A 20,141-nucleotide genomic window follows, 5' to 3' on the forward strand; every position below is an offset into this window, starting at 1 on the left:
AGTAACATCTCTTTATATACATTTGGGAGAACAGGGAAGGAAAATGGCCCACAGGTGTGTCAGTACAACTAAAAGTTTTATAACTGCACGTCTGGTTATTTTTATATACAGATTTTATGTATCTTTGTAGCTTATATATCTTTATACGTATCTTACATAATCACAATCATACAAATAGGCATCCTACAGTTTATATTGCTGCTTGTCTGTAGCACCTAGCTTGTAGAATTGTAAGGATTCAAGTGCTTAGCACAGTGTCTGGCACGAAGTTAGAGTCAGTAGGTGGGAGCTGGTGACGTTTCCTGATGGGCGCCCAGAAGTGGATTTACTGGGTCAGATACCTTTTAGACTCCGGATACATGGCCCCTGCCACACTGCTTTCTAGAAGCCATTTCAGTTCCCCAAGCCCTTGGTAGTAAAGAGTTTCTCTGCTCCTCGTTCACACTTGGAGCTCCCCCAGCATCTCCCTGCTTTGTTTTTAGGTTTCGGAAGCTAATTTAGTAGGTGACGATAATACCTCGTTATTGAAGTGTCATTATTTCATAATTACCGATGTTGAACTTGTCTCGCACTTACTAGCAATGTTTCCTCTAACAGGGTCTGTCTACGACCTATTTAACAGCCAGAATCACTGAATGTTTTCTTATTGAATTACATGGGCTCTTTAATAAAGATAATACTCCTTTGTCATATGGAGTGCAAACATTTTCCTGACTGTTTTCTTCTTATTTTGGTCATGATTTTTTTTTTTTAAATTCACACACACACACACACACACACACACACACACACACTGGGATCCATCTCCTCTGTGCCTGACCCTTGCCTGGTCTGAGTAGAAGCTTCAGTCCAGCAAGAGAGACTCCTTCCATGTTACACGGGCTCCGGATAGAGCGGTCATGCGTGTCTTTCATGGTGAAAGTACACAGACTCTTCCTAGGCCCAGAGAACACATTTCCCTTGATTTGGGGAAAGAGCTAACAAAGCTATTGCTCGGTTCTTATAACAGGTTATAATTTCAGCTCTTCCTGATTGGAATCTTCTGCATGTTCTCCATCGTCTCCTCTAGGATGGCGTTTCTGGAGATAGCCTTGCAGATAATTTATTTGGCAAGGGTCTGGTCAACCACCAGAGGCTTCAGCCGAGTCCTCTGAAGAGCTCCCCCTCCCCTCCATCCTGATCTACCTTCTTCGCATGTTTTCTTGAAGATGACGCTAGGTCTTAGTGAGATTCGGGGACTGAGGGCGGGCGGGAGCTCTTCACATGGATGAAATGCTGGTGAATCTCCCTTCTCCTACTACCCTGTTACATGGAAACTTCTTTCCCTGCAAGAGAGTGAGCAATCCTACCTGCTCTCCAGGGAAGCCTTGTGTGCATATCCTTAGTGGAGCAAAGTCGGTCTGCATGTTCCCTTGCTAAGGAGTTCTGTCCTTTCTCATCCTCAAGGTCTGCACTAAAGTCTCTGGAACAGAGCCCAGACGGCTGAGGGGTGAGAGCAGGAGCTGGCCTCCACGGGGTTTCTTGTCACTGTGGCCAGGATGGTGGCACACAAAGGCATTCCAGTGGCTTCTGAGTCTAGATCTATAAATATATTTATTATAATATAACAAGAACTTAACAATAAACATATACTATGTACAATACCATTACAGAGAACCCTGTTTTAATCATTCACAGAAATAGCCAGTTTTGCTCCAGTGTGATCAATGAGGAGAGAAACGGAATTTCAATGTCATCTGTGTTGAGCCTTGCTGACCACTAACACCTCCTTTGGAGGCAGACGCACACCGACGCTAACGTTAGCCCTGCCCCAGGCAGTTAGGAATTTGTGCTCCAGTCCTTGGGTTCACACTTGCACCCTGTTAGACATAAATACTTTAAATGACATACAATGTATGTAGTTTTGTGCTTATTACTTTTTAAAAGAATAAATAATATTAAAAACTGCATAACGAAGCTCGGTATCTTGTCCAAGTGGGAGCCACACTTGTAGTGCTAGAAGTCGATGGCCGACGTGAGAATTGGGAGTTTTGTGTCGTCAAATACCAGAAGGTGGAAAGCACGTCCTGTCCTTTTTCTCCTTAGAAATGGGTTTCTATCATGAAATGACGGCAAGTTGACTTCCCGGATAGAAAAATGGTCAATGCGTATTTGGTACCAACTTCACCTAAATAGCGCAGTGGCGGCGGCTCTCTTCTTGCCCTGGAATGGAAGCTGATCAGCGCGTGAGGTTTGAGGGTCTGAGGACCGGCAGGAAGGCCTCCGTCCTGAACCACGGTGTGACCCCCCTCCTGGCTTCCCTTTCTCTGGTTAATACGCTACGGGAAGAGGGCTTCTGCTCACGCCCCTCGGGCCTTGGCTGACGTGGCTCGTCTACAAAGGCTGTCCCCATCCTGAGAGCTCTTGAGGCAGGTGCCTTAATATATAGCTATAAATATCAAAAATAGTCTCCTGTGCTTTGTAGACATTTATTCTCCCTCCCTCCCGCCTGCCCTTCCCACCCAGCCTGGGGCCTCAGCTTTACCTCATGGAGGGAGCCAGAACTGGTTTCCTTCTAGAACAGAATCTTCTTCGACGCCGCCTCCATGAGGCACAGCTCTTCATGGGGCTGTCTGGGAATTACATTTTTTTTTTTTAAAAATAAAACGGGGGCCCTCACCCCCACCCAGGAGAGATCCTCTATTCTGCACATAGAAAAAAATTAGAGCAAATGCCCCACTCTGACACTACCTACAAAGGGCTCTGGGATTTCCCGCAGGATCCTCTCATGGCCGCCTCCTCCTCTCAGTACTTAAAAATAGCCTTTTTGTTTATCAAGAAAATGCCTTGGAAATCTAAATAATTCATATCGGACAAGAGAAAGCTAGCACAGTCACCTGTCCCTCTTCAGCAAAAACGCGGTAGAAAAACCTGTGAAGGACAAAGGTTCTCCCGGCTGTCCCTCGGCTGCCTCCAAACGGCCGCTCCAGCCGCGTCTGGCTCGGCGCGGTGGGGTCGGGGGTGGGGGGGCTGGACCTCTCTTCCGGCCCAGCCTCCTAGACCTTGTGCCGCTCACACAGTATTGTCCCTTCTCTTCCCTCGGCCACGGAAAAGTGTAGATTGGTTAAAAACAAAAGTAGGAATCAAAGTGATAAGGACACTTTGATCTGATTCCAAGAGAGCCTGCCACCTACTATTGTCACAGGATAATTGATCTATGGTGGTTTAGGGACCAAGCTTGCTCTGCCCGAAGGGAAAAAAATCAGCTTCTCTCTCCCGGTTGAAAAATATGTGAAACTCTATTGCACGAGGCAGAGCGAGCACCTCCGCTCAGAGCAAGTGCGTTTGCCGGCGCGCCCTGGCCCAGCTGCCCGGATGGTGGTGGCTCCTTGCCGCGCGGGGCGCTCGGCCCCCGTCTCCCCCAAAGGCGAGGATGATTTTCTACATTCCATGTAGAGAGTATTCCAAATGTTTAGCGTAGTGATTCCCTTGATCATGTCTATCAGCCTCTTACGGGTGTTGCTGAACATGGGTCGTTGTGAGTTGCATTGGCCTCACCGGACTTGACCAGTCCCGGCTCGGGCTTTCTGCGGACGTCAGCCGCTTTGGATGTATTTCTTGATGACGACGCAGCCGTGTCTGAATACGGGGCAGGGCATGTGGGGCAGGAGGGCCCACGTGTTGGTCGCGGGCTCGTAGGCTTCCATGTTGCCCAGGGCAGGCCCCTCGCTGCTAACGATGCCGCCCGTGGCATAGATCTTGCCATCAAGCACCACGGCGCTGTGGGGGAGAGCGGGGAGAGGGTTAGCCCTTTCACGCCCCCCGCCCTTGGGCCTGGAGCTGGATGCTTAATACCCTGTCCCGGGGCGGGCGGCCTCCCTGCTCCCCCTTTGCCAAAGGTGTAAGGGATCTCATGGTTTGCCTCTGCCCCATGACCCGAGCAGCTGCAGGAAGACAGCTTTCCCTCTAGGGCCGGTCGGGGATGCCGTGTGTCTGTGGCCCCCGCAGCCGTGGGGACACCCCGGCACCTGCCGGACCCCCAAAAGGTGGCCGGGAGCACGGCCTCATGTACAGGCCCTCGATTCCGTTTACTGAGCGGCACTGTGTGTTGCTTGAACAGAGGTTTCAACCGGTCCCAATCAGGTTGAGAACACAGGTCACCAGGCTGATGGCAGACAGGAGAGAGGAGCTAAGTCCTAACTGAATGCTGCTGACTCCTCGACTGGGACATTTAGACTCCAAGCTCCCTGCTGGGATTGTGGAGCACGGTGGCCTGGTGGTGCTGCCCACCAGTGACTGCTGGGCCAGCGTCCTCTCAGCGGGGTGGTTGCCATGGCAACCCGGGATGCTGAACCGGTTCCATGCTGCTCTCCCCGCCAGAGCACCACACCCTGCTCCCATCCTGTCTCCCTGCATCTTGGCCACCCTATCCCACGCCTGGCTAGATCCATGCACCTGGCTCCCCGTCCTCCCACACTTCCGCTAACGGCCCTGTCGTCTTCACCGTCCCCTGAAGCTGCACAGATACCCTTGCCAAGTTGCCACCTCTCTCTGCAGTTCTGAGCCTGGAACGGAACGGGCCGGGCTAGACATCTTACCTGAAGTTTCCAGCCTTCTGCCCTGTAATTGCCTGCCCCCTGGGGCCCTTAGATTTCTCCCTTGGAGGTACATTTCCCCCCTGCTTCTCTTGCCAGACCCAGCTGACATCTCCTCACAGGCATTAAGTCTTTCTGGGCCCAATTCGAGTTTCCAATGAGGCACGCAAGTCCTCCCCACAGGTGGTACCCAAAGGCCAGTCTGAGGCCAGTGTGGTCAGAATTGCCCGTACGCGCCATTGCCTGGAGTATACGACGGGTGGTGAGGGGGGTAAGGCCCGAGAACTGTAGAACCTTCCCGCTCTAGGCACTTAGAGGGTATCTAGCTCAACTGCCTGCCTCATCAGTAGGAGAACTGCCCCAGAGGGTGGACGTTGTGTGTCCAAGGTCCGAGGACAGGTTAGCCGCAGGCTGTAGCTCTTCTAGCTCTGCTGTGCGAGCAGCAGGGGCTCGGACTGAGGGTTCCGTGATTACCTCTGCCTGGGCACAAGAGATCTTCAGGAAAGATCCACTATGCAAATGTCAAAAATAGGGTTTCTGGGACCCCTTTTTATTTCCTTGTTCCTCTTAGTCTGGAAAAGCTGGGGCCAGAGGAGCAGGGGCTGCCGTCTCACTGCCCAAGCTGGTTAATTCTCCCGGGCCACAGGGCCAGGCAGACCGGGAACCGAGCCGCACCCTGACCTCTACTCGCTCTTCCCATGGCTGCTGGTCCGGGTGTGTTTCTGCCCTGTCAGCTCTGAGACTCCAAGGTAGCCAGGCTTCATACCACTCCCTGGATCGGCGGTCAGAGCATCCCTTGGGAGGCCACTTGTCCCATGTGAGGTGCTGCACAGGTGAGACCTGGCATTGCCTCTCGTCTGTGATGGGGCAGGTGGTCCCGGGGGACTGCTGTCCTATACCCGGAGAAGGTGTGGCCGCAAGGACCTGGGGTTGGTCCCTGTACGAAGCCCTCCATTTCTGACTTGGAGACGGGTCAGCTGGGGCCACTGGGTGGGGCCTGTGGTCGGAGGGTGCTGCTGCTCGTATCGGAGGGCGGGCGGCCGTTCTGGTGCTCAGACCGTTCCTGCTGGCTTTCCCTCCCCGCCCTCCTCCCCTCCCTCCCCCGGCAGAGTTCCCGCGGCCCTCACCTGCAGAACTGCCGGGAGTGATTCATGTTTGGGCCTGCCTTAATGTTCCCTTTCTCGGGGTCGTAGATGGTGGTGGCTCTGGCATACGCCCCGCCCAGGATGAACACGAAGCCATTGAGCGTGACGGCGGGAGCGTACTTGTTGTCTGCCAGGAGAGCACAGCAGGCAGGTCAGGGCATCTCTTCTGGGCCACCCCCTCTCCACCCCTTCCTTCGCCAGAAAGGCCTCCAGAGGACGGGCTCTGGCAGAGGATGGCTCCACCATCAGCCGTTAACCCGAGGACAAGGCCCGGGCCCAGGGGGCAGCCGGCACACGGACCAGCTTGCCTGTCACCCAGGCAAGTGGAGTCTGCGGCTCTGCCCGGCCTGGCGGCCTGCCTCCCTCTCCCAGCCCCCTCCCAGCCCCCAGACTGGGGTCTGTAGAACCACAGGGCTTAGTGGGCCTTCTGGGCTTGGGACACTGAGACGAAGCTCACGGTGAGGTGGGGGGGAGCGGAGGGCTGCTTCTCACCGATCATCGGGGACTCGATAAAGCTCCACGTGTTGGTCTGTGGAACGTAAGACTGGAGGACCCCCGCAGCTCTGCCTGCCTCGTTTACGCCCCCGAACACGTAGATCTTGCCGCCGCACACTGTGGCTGCCGCAGAGTGCACGGCCTTGGGCAGAGGGGCCACGGCCTCCCATTGGTTGGTAATGGTGTCGTACCTGGGGAGAGGGCAGAACGAGAGCCCAGCATCAGCGGTGGGCCTTGTGCCGGGCAGCGGGCACGGGGGGGTCGAGAGCCCAGCATCAGCGGTGGGCCTTGTGCCGGGCAGCGGGCACGGGGGGGTCGAGAGCCCAGCATCAGCGGTGGGCCTTGTGCCGGGCAGGACGTGGGCCGGGCAGCGGGCACGGGGGGGTCGAGAGCCCAGCATCAGCGGTGGGCCTTGTGCCGGGCAGCGGGCACGGGGGGGTCGAGAGCCCAGCATCAGCGGTGGGCCTTGTGCCGGGCAGCGGGCACGGGGGGGTCGAGAGCCCAGCATCAGCGGTGGGCCTTGTGCCGGGCAGCGGGCACGGGGGGGTCGAGAGCCCAGCATCAGCGGTGGGCCTTGTGCCGGGCAGCGGGCACGGGGGGAGGGGCGCCAGCATCTGCTTCCTGCCCTTGGCATCCCTAGCCCAGCCCGGGACCACACACATCTGGGGGACTTGGGACGAATCACTCAAGGCCACCTGGGATCTGGCCCATCCTGGCCTTCGCAGTCGTCCTCCTGAACCTCGGCGGGCTCTTGTTTGCCTGCCGCGACCTCTACGCAGTTTCTCGTCTCCTTTCCCTGGCTCACACAGGGCTCCCCAGCTTCTAGGCCCCTTCAGCCTTCTCTGTCCAGCTCGTTCCTACCGTTTTTGCCCGACAGGGCTGCCCTGAGCATTTGCTGTATATGCAGGCTCTGGGCTGGAAGCTGGGGGAACAGTGGGCTGGACCAGGGAGGGACAAGAGGAAGAGGGGACAGAAGGAGAGACGGACGGGTGGGTTCAGTCGTTAACTGATGTTGCCGCGAAGGCAGGCAGAGTTACCCAGGACGACTCAGGGTCTCTGGTGTGGGAAACCGGAAGAGGGAGCACTACTCAGGAACTGAGGTTGGGGAGTTTGGAGGAGAGAGATGATTTCAGTTTTATTCATGGGGAGTTTACAGGACCCGTGGTAACCAACCCGGGAGGTGTGGGCGGGGGGGCGGGGAGGGGCTGCAGTGGACGTGTGGCCTACGTATTCTGCATTGGACTCATGGGCACAGAGATGGAAACTGAAGGTCAGGGACTGCACAGGCAGCGTGTGGGCGAGAATAAGGCTGAGGACACTCACGGGGGGAAACCCTGGCCTTTAAGCGGGGAGCTAAGGAGGGGGTCCTAAGAAGAATAGTGGCACCGCACAGGGCACAGCTCCGTGGGTGGGGGATGTGATGGGAGTTCAAGAAGTCCCCAGCAGGTTCCTGGAGGTCCTATCAAGGAGACTTTAAGTGGACTGGGAGGTGCAGAGCTATTTCCGTATCGAGGATGAATGGGAAGGGAGGCAGTGGACACGACAGGTAGAGACTTCTTGTGGATGAAACTCAGCTGGGAAAAGGGGCAGAGAAGGTGGAGCCTGGAAAGGTCTGCGGAGCTAAGAGATGGCTTTCCTTGGCGCGTGCTGATAGATGTCTAAAAACAAGCTCCCCAGGGAAAAAGACCTGCTAGGCAGCACTTGCTGCTTTCTGTGATGTGAACCCTCTCTCGGCCGATTTCAAGCTACCAAGGGCACAGGGAACGTGGCACTGGGAAGAGACGTGCTGCGGCGGACCGCTGGACGGAATCCCCACCGCATAGAGACACAGCAGACACGTCTAACCTCCAGAGCACAGATTGTAGAGAATACAGAAAAAAAGAAAAGTGTAGTGGTGAGTTTTGAGTATGGGTTATCTTTGTTTTTAATATAATTTATTTAGTTCTAAGTCTATATGATTTGATTTTTAGTAAGACCTGTAACTAACAACTGGCTTGCACAGTGCCTAAAAAAGGTACCACAGTCATGTCTCAGGAGCCAGTATGAATGAGCTCCAGGGCACCACGGCTTTTGTTTTCATTTTAGGGGGAGAGGTTTACTTGTGTTTACAGAATGGCAGAAGGAGCCCAAATGGATAAAGAAAGATTAAATACAGACGGAAGAGAGGAGAGAGCTGATTGGAGGAGGCTTTTGGTGGGAGATGCAGGTTGCACCCAGAGTGGAGAGGGAGGTGATGTCCACACGTGGGCATGAGCGAGGAAGGGCTTGTGCGAGTGAGAGAGGAGGATGTGTCGGGCAGGAGCAATGGCCGGGAGAGGAGAGACGTCTTGCCGGATGACGTCACCAGCTCTGTGAAGCTGGAGTCAGTGTTGGCGGGATATCGGTGTCCATGGGATAAAAGCCTTGATGGGGGAGGTGGAGATGACAAACACAAGTTGTTGAGAGCTGGCAAAACTGCTGACAAGGGGCCTGCAGCACGAAGGACCCGGCAGACATCGGAAGACTTCAGTCTGGAGTGGGGCCCATCTACCAGACGGTGGCATTTTCTCCACCAGCGCTCAGCCCCAAGGGAAGACACGGAGAAGGGGCAGAGTTATAGGGCCGCAGAGACCTGTGGCACATGTATGGCAGGACAAAGCACGAGCACGGGGAAGCGACAAAATGTGCAGAATGTGAGTACCAGACAAAGCAGCGACAAAAATGACCACAGGGAGCCGATGAGAGAGACAGACGTGGGATCTGACAGACCAGCCAAGGACCTAGGGTATCTGAGGTCTACCTGGGCACCTTTTGGGTCTCTGTTCCCGGCAACTCCGTCAACTGTCCCCGCGGGGCTGCTCTCACAAGCACTCACTCTGGACCTTCTCCTTGGTGGCCCGTCTCCCACTCACCACATGGCTCTTTCGCCTGTTCTGGACTCCGGGCAGGGCTTCCCCTGTGGGCTGGTTTTTTTTTTTTTTTACCAGTACACCTATCCTGGGAAGCTTGCGGGGCCCGCTTTTCCTCATGAGGATCCTTGGGGGCAGGAGCCATAACAAGGTCATGGCTTAGTGATCCAGAACTGGCCTCTCCCAGCCGGTGCCCCGGGCCCTGAGACAGGGAGGAGGGGACAGTGGGAAGACGTCCAGCTCTGTGCCTGTCAAGACTCAGGATTCGAGAAGAGGCTGAGGTACCTTACGGGGCAGCAGGGGCTGATTCCATTAAGTTCCGGACGAATGATATGTGGCCAGTAGGCAATGGAGTAAGTGTCTTTTTGGACAGTGTCAGAAGTTCAGATATGTTTTTTTTTTAGCCAATATGGCAGAGATCCAAAGAGCTCCTGCAGAAGGAGCTGGGTGACAGTGGAAGATTATGTGGCTGTTAGTCTTCAGGCTTTCGGTATAATGGCACATTCCGCCAAATGCGAATTTCCCCAGAGCTTGTTATTCCAGGTGGCTGATTGCCAAGCCACAAGCCCTCCGTCAGCTCAATCTGTCAGCTTCCTGCTTGAGAAGGATATGCTAATGACATGCAAATGACCCTGTGGAGTGAGGCACTCTGCTATCATTTATCCGGTAACCACAGCTCGCGCAATATATTGCTAGGAAGTATTAGACCTAGTTATTTATATAATGATATAATACAGGTTTGTCTGTTGCACTGTTGTTTTAATCTATAATTATATAATCTTGCTCTATTCCTGTAATACAGTAATGTAATATAATTATAATGTACCATATATCTCATTCATTATCAATATAAGAGCAATTTGTACCATTAGTGCCTCCCAGGGAACAAAGCACCCTCGTGTCTGTCCCCATTACCCTGACCTTCTTGTCACCCTGAATTCTCATCATTGCCACCATGTGGCGCAGAAATTACTTGCCCGAAGGGGCTGCAGGCAGCTATGTTTATCGGGAGGCAGTGGGCGTCCCCTCTGCCTGTGTCCTCCACCGTGCCTGCGGGCACACCACCCAGGGGTCTTCGGGTCCACGTCCTGTCCCTGCGAGGACAGCCGCCGGATACCAGAGGGCTGAAGGGCTCAGGGCTCCTTGCCATCCTGGATGGCTCCCCCATCTACCAAGGTTCCTGGGCTGGTCTTGCTCACACGATGACCTGGCTGATATTTCTTAGTGGCACAAATGCCCAGTCCCCCAGGAAAGGCGGGTAGAGGCTGCTACCGGGCCTTGGAGAATTGCTCCCGAGCCCAAGGGAAGTAAAGTCTTTCCCTCCTCTTGGTGCATTTGATCCTCGAACAAATCCCTGTATCTATCAACAAGTATAAGTTTGCAAAATGAGTAATCAGCATCTTAGGAGATTAAAAATAGCTGACAAAAGCAAGACAGGATGACAGATCTTGCTCAGTTTACTCCTACATAGAAAACGTCTCCTTTTTCATGTGTTTATTATGGGATGACAAACGGCTGGAAGCTGGTGCTTCTGGAAGCCCTGGGATGCGAGGGCCGTGCAGCGGGCCCCACTGAAGGCCGTCAGCATCAGGGCTGACCCAGCCAGGTTCAGCAGCACTGTTAATATCCTCATAATCACACAGGGATTCCCCATTAACTCCAAATCAATATGACAATTAGATGTCGTTACTGAGCCATCTCTAGGCTCCACTTGGGGGAGTTAAAAGCCCACAGTGAACATCCAGAGCTTGTCTCACTCTGAAACTCTCTCTGCTGTAACATTTGTCAAGTGTCCAATTAGCCACCGAGGGAAAAATACAGATTGAGGGGTACGTGTGGGTCCACGGGCAAAATGTTGTCACATGGACAGTTGTGCTTTCTGTGACAGCTGATGACGTGGGCCTAGGATGGTGGGCAAGCCGCGGGAGAGGGTGTGGAGAAGAGGCTCTGGTGATCTCAGCAGCGCCTCCTGGGCTGGGACCTGGGGCTGGCTCAGCCTAACTTGCCCCTCTTGGGGGCACTAGTTTCTCCAAACGCGGGGCTTCTCTGAGGCCCCCCCTTGCTTGCTGCTGACTTACTAGTCTTCTGAGTTCTCCCCGTGTCTTCTCCCCCAGGTGTCCATTCTCAGTAAGAATGGTCTCCAGCTCAAGGGGGAAGATGAAGTATTTCCACCCTGGGAAGGGCCTACCTCAGCCTGTGGCTGCCTCACCCCCCACCCCACCCCCAGCCCAGCCTCTATCCCTGATCCCGACCCTCTGTGGCCAGTGGTCAGTGGGACTCAGGAGGAGGAGGCCAGCCCGGGACTTCCAGCAGAGGGCAGGCTCACACACACTGTTCTCCGGCCCATGGCTTTGTGTCTGTTTCTGGAGAATTCCAGATGGTTGGCCAGCCCTGCGTGCGGTGACCATTCCCCGCGTTGAAAGCAGCTTTCCCGGGACGGGTGGGAAAGAGGGAGGCAGGGGCTCTGCGATGCGGCAGGGATATGGAGGCCCGGCCACGGACGCGGCATCCTCCCATCTGGGCTGTCGGCTGCGGCCTTGCCCTCCACCCCCCGCCAGTCTCTGGACTGGTACCTCCAGGCCTGGGGCACCTCCTAGATGTCTGGTGAGACCAGCCACGCCCACAGTGGGTCTCTGGCCTCCAGCTTGTCTGACGCCTGAATGGGACAAGAGTGCCCCGTCTCAGCGGTGGCGGCTGTCATCCTTCTGGCTGTCCTCTCGCTGTCCTCCCTCCTCCCTCTTTGCTGTGTTTGAAGAGCCCGCGACCGTCACCTTATAAACGTCCTTTCCTCTTGGCCCCAGCTGGGTGCGTGCTCGCGGCAGGAGCAAAGCGATCTTAGCTCCTGTCGCCGTGGCTTACCTCTCCACGTGGTCCACGTTGCCTGCCACGCCGAGTCCTCCGAGGGTGTAAATCTTCCCGTCGTAGACGAGGCTGTTGTGCCGACAGCGGGGGACCGTCATTCTGGAGACGAGGTTCCAGTTATCGAGCAGGGACATGTAGCACCAGACATCGGCCAGCGTCACCCCCGATTCCATGCCCCCTGCAGGCAGTACAGGTGCAGAGAGCAGGCGGGAGTGAAGATGGGCCGGAGGACAGGCGGGGAGAGAGGCTTTCACCTGCAAAGTGGCCCTTTCCGGGCTCTGGCTTTCCTTAGCCCTGGGGTGGGGAGAGGAGCCCCCCGGGAAGTCTGTGTTCGGCCCCCAGCCCAGCCCCGCGGGGCCTCACCTGAGAGGTAGATGTTGTCCCCGGCACTCACTACGCTGAAGAACTCTCGGTCGTAGAAAGGCAGCGAGGCCAGGGGGTACCACTTGTTGTTCTGCGGGTTCCAGCAGGTGACGGCCACCAGGGAGCGCTGGGTCATCCCCACCATCTGACGGCCCCCAACCAGCACTATGACCTCGGCCACACCTGCAGGGACACCGATGCCCAGCCTTCGGACACAACCCCACGCTGTCGGCCGCCGCGCCTGGTGCCTCTTGGGGAACGGGGTGGGGGGGGCGGCCCAGAGTCGGGCTGACCCCACGGCACCCGCGTTTGGGGCGCGGGGGGCCCATCCCTCAATACCTGCGGAGAGGCGGGGCCGGGTTCGGGGCGTCTGCATCTCCTGGCGGGCGTGGGGCAGCATGTGGTAGCGCTTGGCTTCGTTGACCAGGTCCCGACAGGCTTCTGACGACTTGATGAGCTCCTCGTTGTCCACCACGTTGAGCAGGTAGCTGGGGTGGATGAAGGGGAGGCGGACCACGGCCAGGAGCTCCGCCGCGTACTGAAGGGTCAGGGAGACACAGGGTGGGTGAGATTATACGGTCGAGCCGCCTCTGGGCGAGTCGCACTGGGAAGAAAGGAAGGACGGGCGGGGTACGGTCCCACATGGGAAACTCGTCTGTGTCTGGTCGGACAGTGTAGACACGGCTCACCCTGGCCTAGAGAGTGATGGGGGGCCCTCCCATCAGCCAGAGGCGAGGACTGGAGGTTGGGTGTGCTGTAGCTGAGCCGGGGGCAAACCACCCATCCAGCTCTCTGGCACCTCATTCCTGCCTCCTCCCAGGGCCTGGGGCTCGGCTTCACTGCAGGCTGCGGGGGCCTGAAATGGGGCTCCTGAGCCCCGAAGACGTATACATGGGGGCAGGAAGTCAGGAACAGGTGGGAGAGCCCAGGAAGGCTGAGAGTGACCACGAGGCCTGCAAGTCACACCCGTCGGAGCCTACGTCTCCCCAATATCTAGAGACCCCTTGAGTGGCACCCCATGGCCTCAGACGGGCACGTGGACTCTCTCACCTGCACTGAAGGCTTTTCACGAACTGACTGAGACCCCCTCCTGCCTGGCAAACTCTTTGCTCACCACTTGGCTTTGGTTGCATGCAACAAACGGTTCACCAACCATTCATAACGGCCAGAGTGCCGGTAAGGCCGGTAAGCCCTGAGTTTTGGGGGCACACGGCGAAAATGCAGGTAAGGGGACGATCCGTTAGGAGAAGGTGCTAGCGGGGCCCTGAGGAGGAGTCTGCTTAGGAGTTTTGGGGTGCAGGTGGACGGCCTCCCAGAGCGGACGCCGTCTGAGCTGGGAGTAGAAGGACCGACTGCCGGTTTCTCCAGGCCTCCGGGCGGGAGGACGCCCGAAGCACAGGCAGAGACGTCGGAGCGTGACGGAGAAAATCGCATCTGGGGGCTTCTATGGAACTTATTCTCGGGTGCCCGAGGTCTTTGTTGGGGGGTGTAGCGGACGGGGGAGATGAAGCTGGAGATGTGAGGAAGACCAGAGCCCGACCGCCCCACGCCTTGCCTGCCGGGGCTGGTGTGCTGGGTCCCGCGGGGGCGTGTCGGAGCTCACGAGGGGCTCTCCACAAGGAAATTACACGATCACGTGTGTTCTTTAGGAAGACTGCTCGCTCGGGCTGCAGGGTAGGACTGATTTGGAGTGGGGGAGACAGAAGGCAGGGCAGCCCCCTCAGCAATGCCGGTGAGATGACGGGCCTGAACGCGGAGAGGAAGCCGGCCCTCCTGGGAGGGAATACGGAGGCAAAGTGACAGCCGTGTGCGGCCCAAATGGACATGGAAGGGGTGCAAGGGATCCAGGCTTCTGTTTTGGGTAATGGGCAGAACTGAAGGGAGGAACACAAGATGTATTGCTTTGGGGGTGTACGAATTAGAGGGGCTTGCGGGACCCCGGTCACAGGCGTGTCGTAGACAAAGACAGAGCACTGGGCCCGAGACCCAGGTGTGGGGGCTGGGGCGGACGGCAGTCACTACTACAGCTGTCCAGCCCGACTGCCTGCCGCCCTCCACCAGGGACCCCTGCCTCCTCCCCACCTGATTGGAGGACCCTCTCCTCTTGGGTTTAGCGGCCGGGCCCTGCCCCGGTGGAGCGCCCCATGCTGCTGATCCCAGCGCCTGGCCGTCCTTCCCTCCCCTGTGCCGCTTCTTGCTCCCCATGCGACGAAGTACCCTTGCCATGCGCACCCGCTGCTGGGAGCTCTGGGTCCTGGCCTCCCTCCCGGACTCTTGACCTCCCCTTGGCGGCGCTCCAGGTGGCCTCTGAGCACTCCTGAAGCTACCTGCGTTTGTACTCACGGCTGGGGGCCCCTCATGCGTTAGAATCAAGGCAGTTCCACTCTGAGCAAGGCCTTTAGCCAGTGCTTTCTGCCCCAGAGATCCCGCTGGGATGTGACAGCTCTCCGGTGACTCGGACGCCCGGCCCGGGGACCCGGCCCTCCTTTCCTTCTGCCCTGGATTCTGGCTCCGATTTCTCCAGCTGTCCCCTCTGAGGGCCTTGCCTCCCCTCCTGTGACGTGTGCAGTGGCTTCCCAGCCCCAGCATGGTTTCCACGGCTCCTCCTGCCGGGGCTGAGCTCATGGGAGGCCCAGGGTCCCCGTCCCTGCAGGCCCTGCGGCCTCTGGCTGGTCTGAGTCTCCTTCAGGTGCAATGCCAGCCCCGGGACACCCCAGTGACTGACGTCCCGTCTGTCCTCCCTGTCTTCATCTCTCTGCAGCCTACGGGAATGGCTCTGGCCTCCCTCTGCCCAGGCCTATTGGCTCCTTTGGGCTCCCACTGATGGTCACCCAGGAAGTCCTGCTTCCCCCACCTCCCTTTGTCCTTGGCTCCTGACGCCATCCTTGCACAGGGCCCCAGACCCAGGGGGAAGGGGCAAGCAGGGTGGGTGGGGGGCTACCTGCGCTCGGGACACGGGGTCCTTCCTGATCCATTTGATGACAGTCTCATACACTAGCTCCTCGGCCTTGGTGTTGAGGCTGTCATTGGAGATGTAGGCGATGAAGTCATCCTTGGAGATGCTGAGGATCTCCTCCTGGGCCGCCACCTCAGGGAAGATCTGCAGCGCGAAGGCCTTGGCCATGTGGTAGAGCTCACTGCACTGCATGGCCTCGGCCATGGCCAGGACCCCCAGGCAGTTGCTGGCCGTCAGCTGCTTCTCTGGGGGCAAGAGCATAGGTCCACTGACCACAGGGCCCTGGAGGGGTGGCCCTCTGTTCCTATCACCTGCACTCTGGATCTCTCTCGGAGCCCGCGTCCTTCTTGCGACTTGCCTTCAGCATCCGGGGTCCCCGCATCCCTGGGGCTGTGGACCGACCCTCTGGGTTTTCCTCTGCCCCGCCACAGGCTGCCTGCCCCGGGGCCTCGCTCCACTCCGGCAGGTCCCACCAGAAGGACTGAGAGTGAGGCATGGGGCGTCAGTGCGCGGCCTGGTGCTCCCTCAGGGCTGTGGGCCTCAGAGCTTGGGCCTGGGCTGGGAGCAAGCGTCGTGTGGAAACTGGGACAGGCTCTCACTTTAGGATCGCCCCAGCAGTAACTCCCCTCACAGGCCCACCGGTCACCTCCCATGGGCCTCAGCCTCACCCATCCCGGCCTCTAGGCCTGGCAACAGTCTAGCAGGCTCTCCTGAGGTCTGGCAAATGGTTATTCTAGTCTGAACGTGTCTGGGTCTGTGCCAGAATACAGTTGTTCAAATTTTCTTTCTTTCTTTCTTTCTTTCTTTTTTTTTTTTTTTTTTAAGATTTTATTTATTTATTTATTTGACAGAGAAATGGAGAGCACAAGTAGGCAGAGTAGCAGGCAGAGGGAGAGGGAGAAGCAGGCTCCCGCTGAGCAGAGAGCCCGATGTGGGGTTCGATCCCAGGACCTCAGGATCGTGACCTGAGCCGAAGGCAGATGCTTAACCCCCTGAGCCACCCAGTGGGCCCATCCGTGCCATTCCCTCCAGGCAACCCATGCCCCCCTGTCCGGACTCACCGAGAAAGGAAACACAGACTTTGCAGAAGGTGTGGAACTGGAACTTGCTGGCCGCCTCCAGCAGCGTCTTGGCGTTGGCAGAGTCGATGACCAGGGAGCCCGTGTACACAAACTCCAGCAGCAGCTCGAGGACGTCGGCCTGCAGGTTGGACAGGACGAGCTCCAGCTTCTCCCGGCCGCACTGGCTGCCGTCTGGCGCCGACCTAGAAACAGAGACCAGGGTGTCCCTTACCTGCCGCCCTGCGGCCACGGCGCCGCCTCCTCACAGGGCTACATCTCTCTGCACGCCTCGGTCACGCCCTTCATTTTAGGACTCAAGGGACACAGCAATGACACACCTGAACCTAACGGCCTGACACAGGATCTGAAAGAGAAGAGTCTGACCAGAGACGCCCAAAAGAACAGAAAACCCTGCTTATCACTACTTGGCATGTCCATGCAAAAAAAGATGCAAATCAAGAAGCATGAGCTGTGGGTGGGGGCAAGGACCGGGACTGGCCTCAAAGGGAAACAATACGGCTCCGCCCTGAAGCTGGCTCCTGTGTCCCGTCCTGGGGGGGCCCGGCTGCCTCCGAGCGGGGAGCCACCCGTGTGACCGGGCCCCCCAGCTGGCGGTGAACACGGCCAATCCAGAGACGTCCCTCGATCGCCCCAAGCTGTCCCGGAACCCTGACTCCAACCCCAAAAACATATTGTTTCCTTTTAGGCATGGAAAGGAAGCCCTTCATGACATTGCTTTGAAACTGAGGACGAGACGAGATAGACGGACAGAATGGTTAGAGCTGGGGGGGAGGGGGAGGGGAACAACCAAGGACTTCCGCCACAGACAGCCAGCAGCCATGACCTGGGACCTGGCCCGGGGCGGGGCCCTCCTGCCACATGGAACACGGGGTCAGAAGTCAGAGTGGCCTGCGTGTCGAGTGTGCATCGGGCTTGTGAACTGGGGGGGAGCGGGGGAGGGACACAAGTATATAAATATGTTCATATCTGGTGTCTATAGAAATACGAAACCATTGCAAAGGCTCCTAAGGCCTGGCAGCCGCGCCCTAAAGCTGGACCTGGAAGGAAACAGATAAGATGAAGCAAAAATCACACGATACCGAAGTGACCAGGAGGAAAGACACCCAGAGCGTTAAGAGTCAGGAGGCAGGTTTTTCAGAGGTGATTGGCTTGGCACCCCATCTCGGCCGCTCTGACCACTCCTGCTTGGTCCTGCCTGAGCTGGGCAATGACCCCTGCCCTCTCTCTCCTTCAGAGGAGGCCAGGGGGCAAGACTCTCGTGACAGGTCCCTTGGGCGCCCCTCTGGCCAACAGTGGGAGTGTGGGGGTGTCCAGCAGCTGCAGCACCCGAGAGAGGCTGACTCCTGGGTGGGGAGGGAGCTAGGGGACCTGCGTGCCCCCGCCCTGCCACGGACAGGCGGGTCACCTTGCCTCTCTGGCCCTCAGGCTCCTCTTCTGCAAAACAAGGACTGAACTAGATGAAGTCTAAAGTTCCATGGAGAGTTTATACAACAGAGGCTGGAAAACGCCTTGCCCAGGAGACTCTGCTCTACCCCACAGAACCTGAAATGACCCCATGAGAGCAACATTCTCTGCAGTCCGGCCACCAAAGGCTTTTAAGGCACCAATAAGACGGAGCAGTGAACAGATGAGCTGCGACTCATCGTTTGGGGCTCCCCTCCCCACAGCATGGCTCGTGCGACCAGGGTCCGCAGGGGCCCTGCCTCCAGGCTTGGCGGGAAAGCTGAGAGGGAACAGGGCTTGCTAAGCCAAGGGTCTGAGCATAGCCCCTTCTCAAACCCATAGACATACACGGGGTGTGTGACTTTTCAAGTGACTTAATACACCGTGTTAACACTGCTGTCGGGACAGATTTTCATGCCTGGGTAATTTTGTTAAGTATAAAAATAGTTCATTATGGGAACACTTGAAAGCACAGAAATCGAACTCCTCCAGGGCCATCTGGTCAACCTCTTACTCGGGCTTGGCGGTCTCTGCTTTCGTTCCTACACGCTGCTGCCTGGCCTTTTTTCCTCACATCCTTCATAGTCTGCGGAGGTCCCACTGGGCCACAGCCAGGGCAGGGTGTATGAGGCTAAAGTCAGGCTGCTCACATTCTCCCAAGTTCCCCCAGCCACTGCTACTTCCACCTCGGCTCAGCCCTCCCGTCCACCTACGGTTCTGCTGCAGAGGAGATCGAACTCGGTGATGAGCTGGGGTGGACTTCAGCTGTGCGCACACACGCACACACACACACACACACACGCACGCGCGCGCACACACACTGGAGTGCACGTGACACATGACCCCGAGAACCCCCAGCCTGACCCTGTGGGGAGAGGTATTGGGCAGATGGAGGGCCGGGGTGGGGGGGCCCACGGCCCTGAGTGTGGAGTCTGGTGGGACACGTGTGGCTATGCTTGTGGGAGATGCTTGTCCTGCCCCGAGCCTGAGCCGAGGAGAGGACCCCAAGGACAGTGTGCTGCCTGCATGGCCAAGGAGTGTGGGGACGATGTGAGGAGGCCCATGGGGTGTTGGTCATCAGAGGTGCGGTCCAGGGTTGGTGAGGCCCACGGCCCCTGTGATGCACAGCTGTGGCCGCTCCTTCAGCACCCCTGCGAGGGCTGCCCATGGGAAGCTGGGGAGTGGGTGGAGGCCCCTGGGGCCAGATGCCACGCCATGGGCAGAATGACCATTCCCCTCGGTTATGGCGGAATATTTGGGAACATCATGGAAGCTTTGTCGGGTGGCTGAGTTCAAGATCTGTAGTGGGGAGGCCCCTGGCTGGGAGGTCTTATGTAGCTCATCTGCACGTATGTGTTTACGGTCCACACAGCTGTGGGGCCGAGGGAGGCCTGTGGTGACTTTCTATCGCTGACCCTCAGACGGTCTTGGGACTGGACCTCAGTGATCCTTAGGTCTCTTCCCTATGAGCCTGGGATCCCTGGGAGGCACTGCTCATGATGGGTGGCCCTGGTCACCGATGGGGAGCTGTGTCCTCCACAGAGGACTTTTACTGTCCCTGTCCTAAGCTGGCTCTTGGGGTCTAAGCATCCTGTTCCCCTTAGCTGCATGGAGCACTGGGAGCTGCTGGGTGGTCTGGGTCGTAATGTGATCTCGGAGGGAGGAGAAGCAAGGCAGGGATGGGCAGTGATAGCCTTGTCAGGCTGGGCCGTGAACCTGACCCTGGGGGGTGGGTGTGTGGGGTTGGCTGGTGCGACCCGGCCCGCACAGGCCCTGTGGGTTCTGTCAGAAGACCAAAGCTTCCCGGGCTCACCTTCTCACAGGCTATGGGACACAGCCTCTGTTTGGTAGGCCTGGGCCTCTGGATGGGCCGGGAACGCCAGATCCCCATTATAGACCATTTGGGACCCCGCAGTCAGCAGTTTGCTCACCTGGATAAGAACTACCCTCTCCAGACTTTAGTCCCTCATCGGGCCCTCACACACCTCAGTAATCAGATGCTTTCATTTTGCAAGTTCGATCTGGAATGACTGGGAGGCATCCGTGGGGCGGCGCTGGCTGGGGGCAGCCACGGAGCAGGTGCAGAAGACCGGTGGGCGGCCTGGCCTGCTCCGGCCCCTCCCTGGTGATCTGGCGATGGGTCTGACTCACACTGTTCTGCTCGCCTTCGAGATGGGTCTCTCCTTCTATTATCTGGTTTTCCAGCCACACCTGTCTGTTCTACCAGGAAAAGGAGGCAGACTGACACCCACACACGCCCAGCTTCGCGGGGAAGGAGGGGAGAGGCAGCGGACGGCCTTCCTATTGTTTGTGGGGTCACCCTGTGTCCGGGC

General features: G+C 57.4%; 1 protein-coding gene across 4 annotated transcripts in view; it reads right to left on the reverse strand.

Moving 5' to 3' along the window:
• Positions 1 to 753: 753 nt before the first annotated feature.
• The window catches only part of KLHL29 (kelch like family member 29), a 298,809-nt gene continuing 279,421 nt past the window's right edge, over positions 754 to 20,141 (reverse strand). For all 4 annotated transcript variants that reach the window (XM_032353199.1, XM_032353198.1, XM_032353197.1 and 1 more), the window contains 8 exons: positions 16,345 to 16,547; positions 15,269 to 15,528; positions 12,667 to 12,865; positions 12,328 to 12,510; positions 11,962 to 12,142; positions 6,212 to 6,405; positions 5,702 to 5,846; positions 754 to 3,759 (listed from right to left, as the gene is read on the reverse strand). In XM_032353199.1, coding sequence (XP_032209090.1) covers positions 3,576 to 3,759; positions 5,702 to 5,846; positions 6,212 to 6,405; positions 11,962 to 12,142; positions 12,328 to 12,510; positions 12,667 to 12,865; positions 15,269 to 15,528; positions 16,345 to 16,547 — 1,549 coding nt within the window. In that variant the 3' untranslated portion in view covers positions 754 to 3,575. The remainder of the gene's footprint in view (positions 3,760 to 5,701; positions 5,847 to 6,211; positions 6,406 to 11,961; positions 12,143 to 12,327; positions 12,511 to 12,666; positions 12,866 to 15,268; positions 15,529 to 16,344; positions 16,548 to 20,141) is intronic.

This window comes from Mustela erminea, chromosome 7, assembly GCF_009829155.1.
Source record: "Mustela erminea isolate mMusErm1 chromosome 7, mMusErm1.Pri, whole genome shotgun sequence".
NCBI classification, from domain to species: Eukaryota; Metazoa; Chordata; class Mammalia; order Carnivora; family Mustelidae; genus Mustela; species Mustela erminea.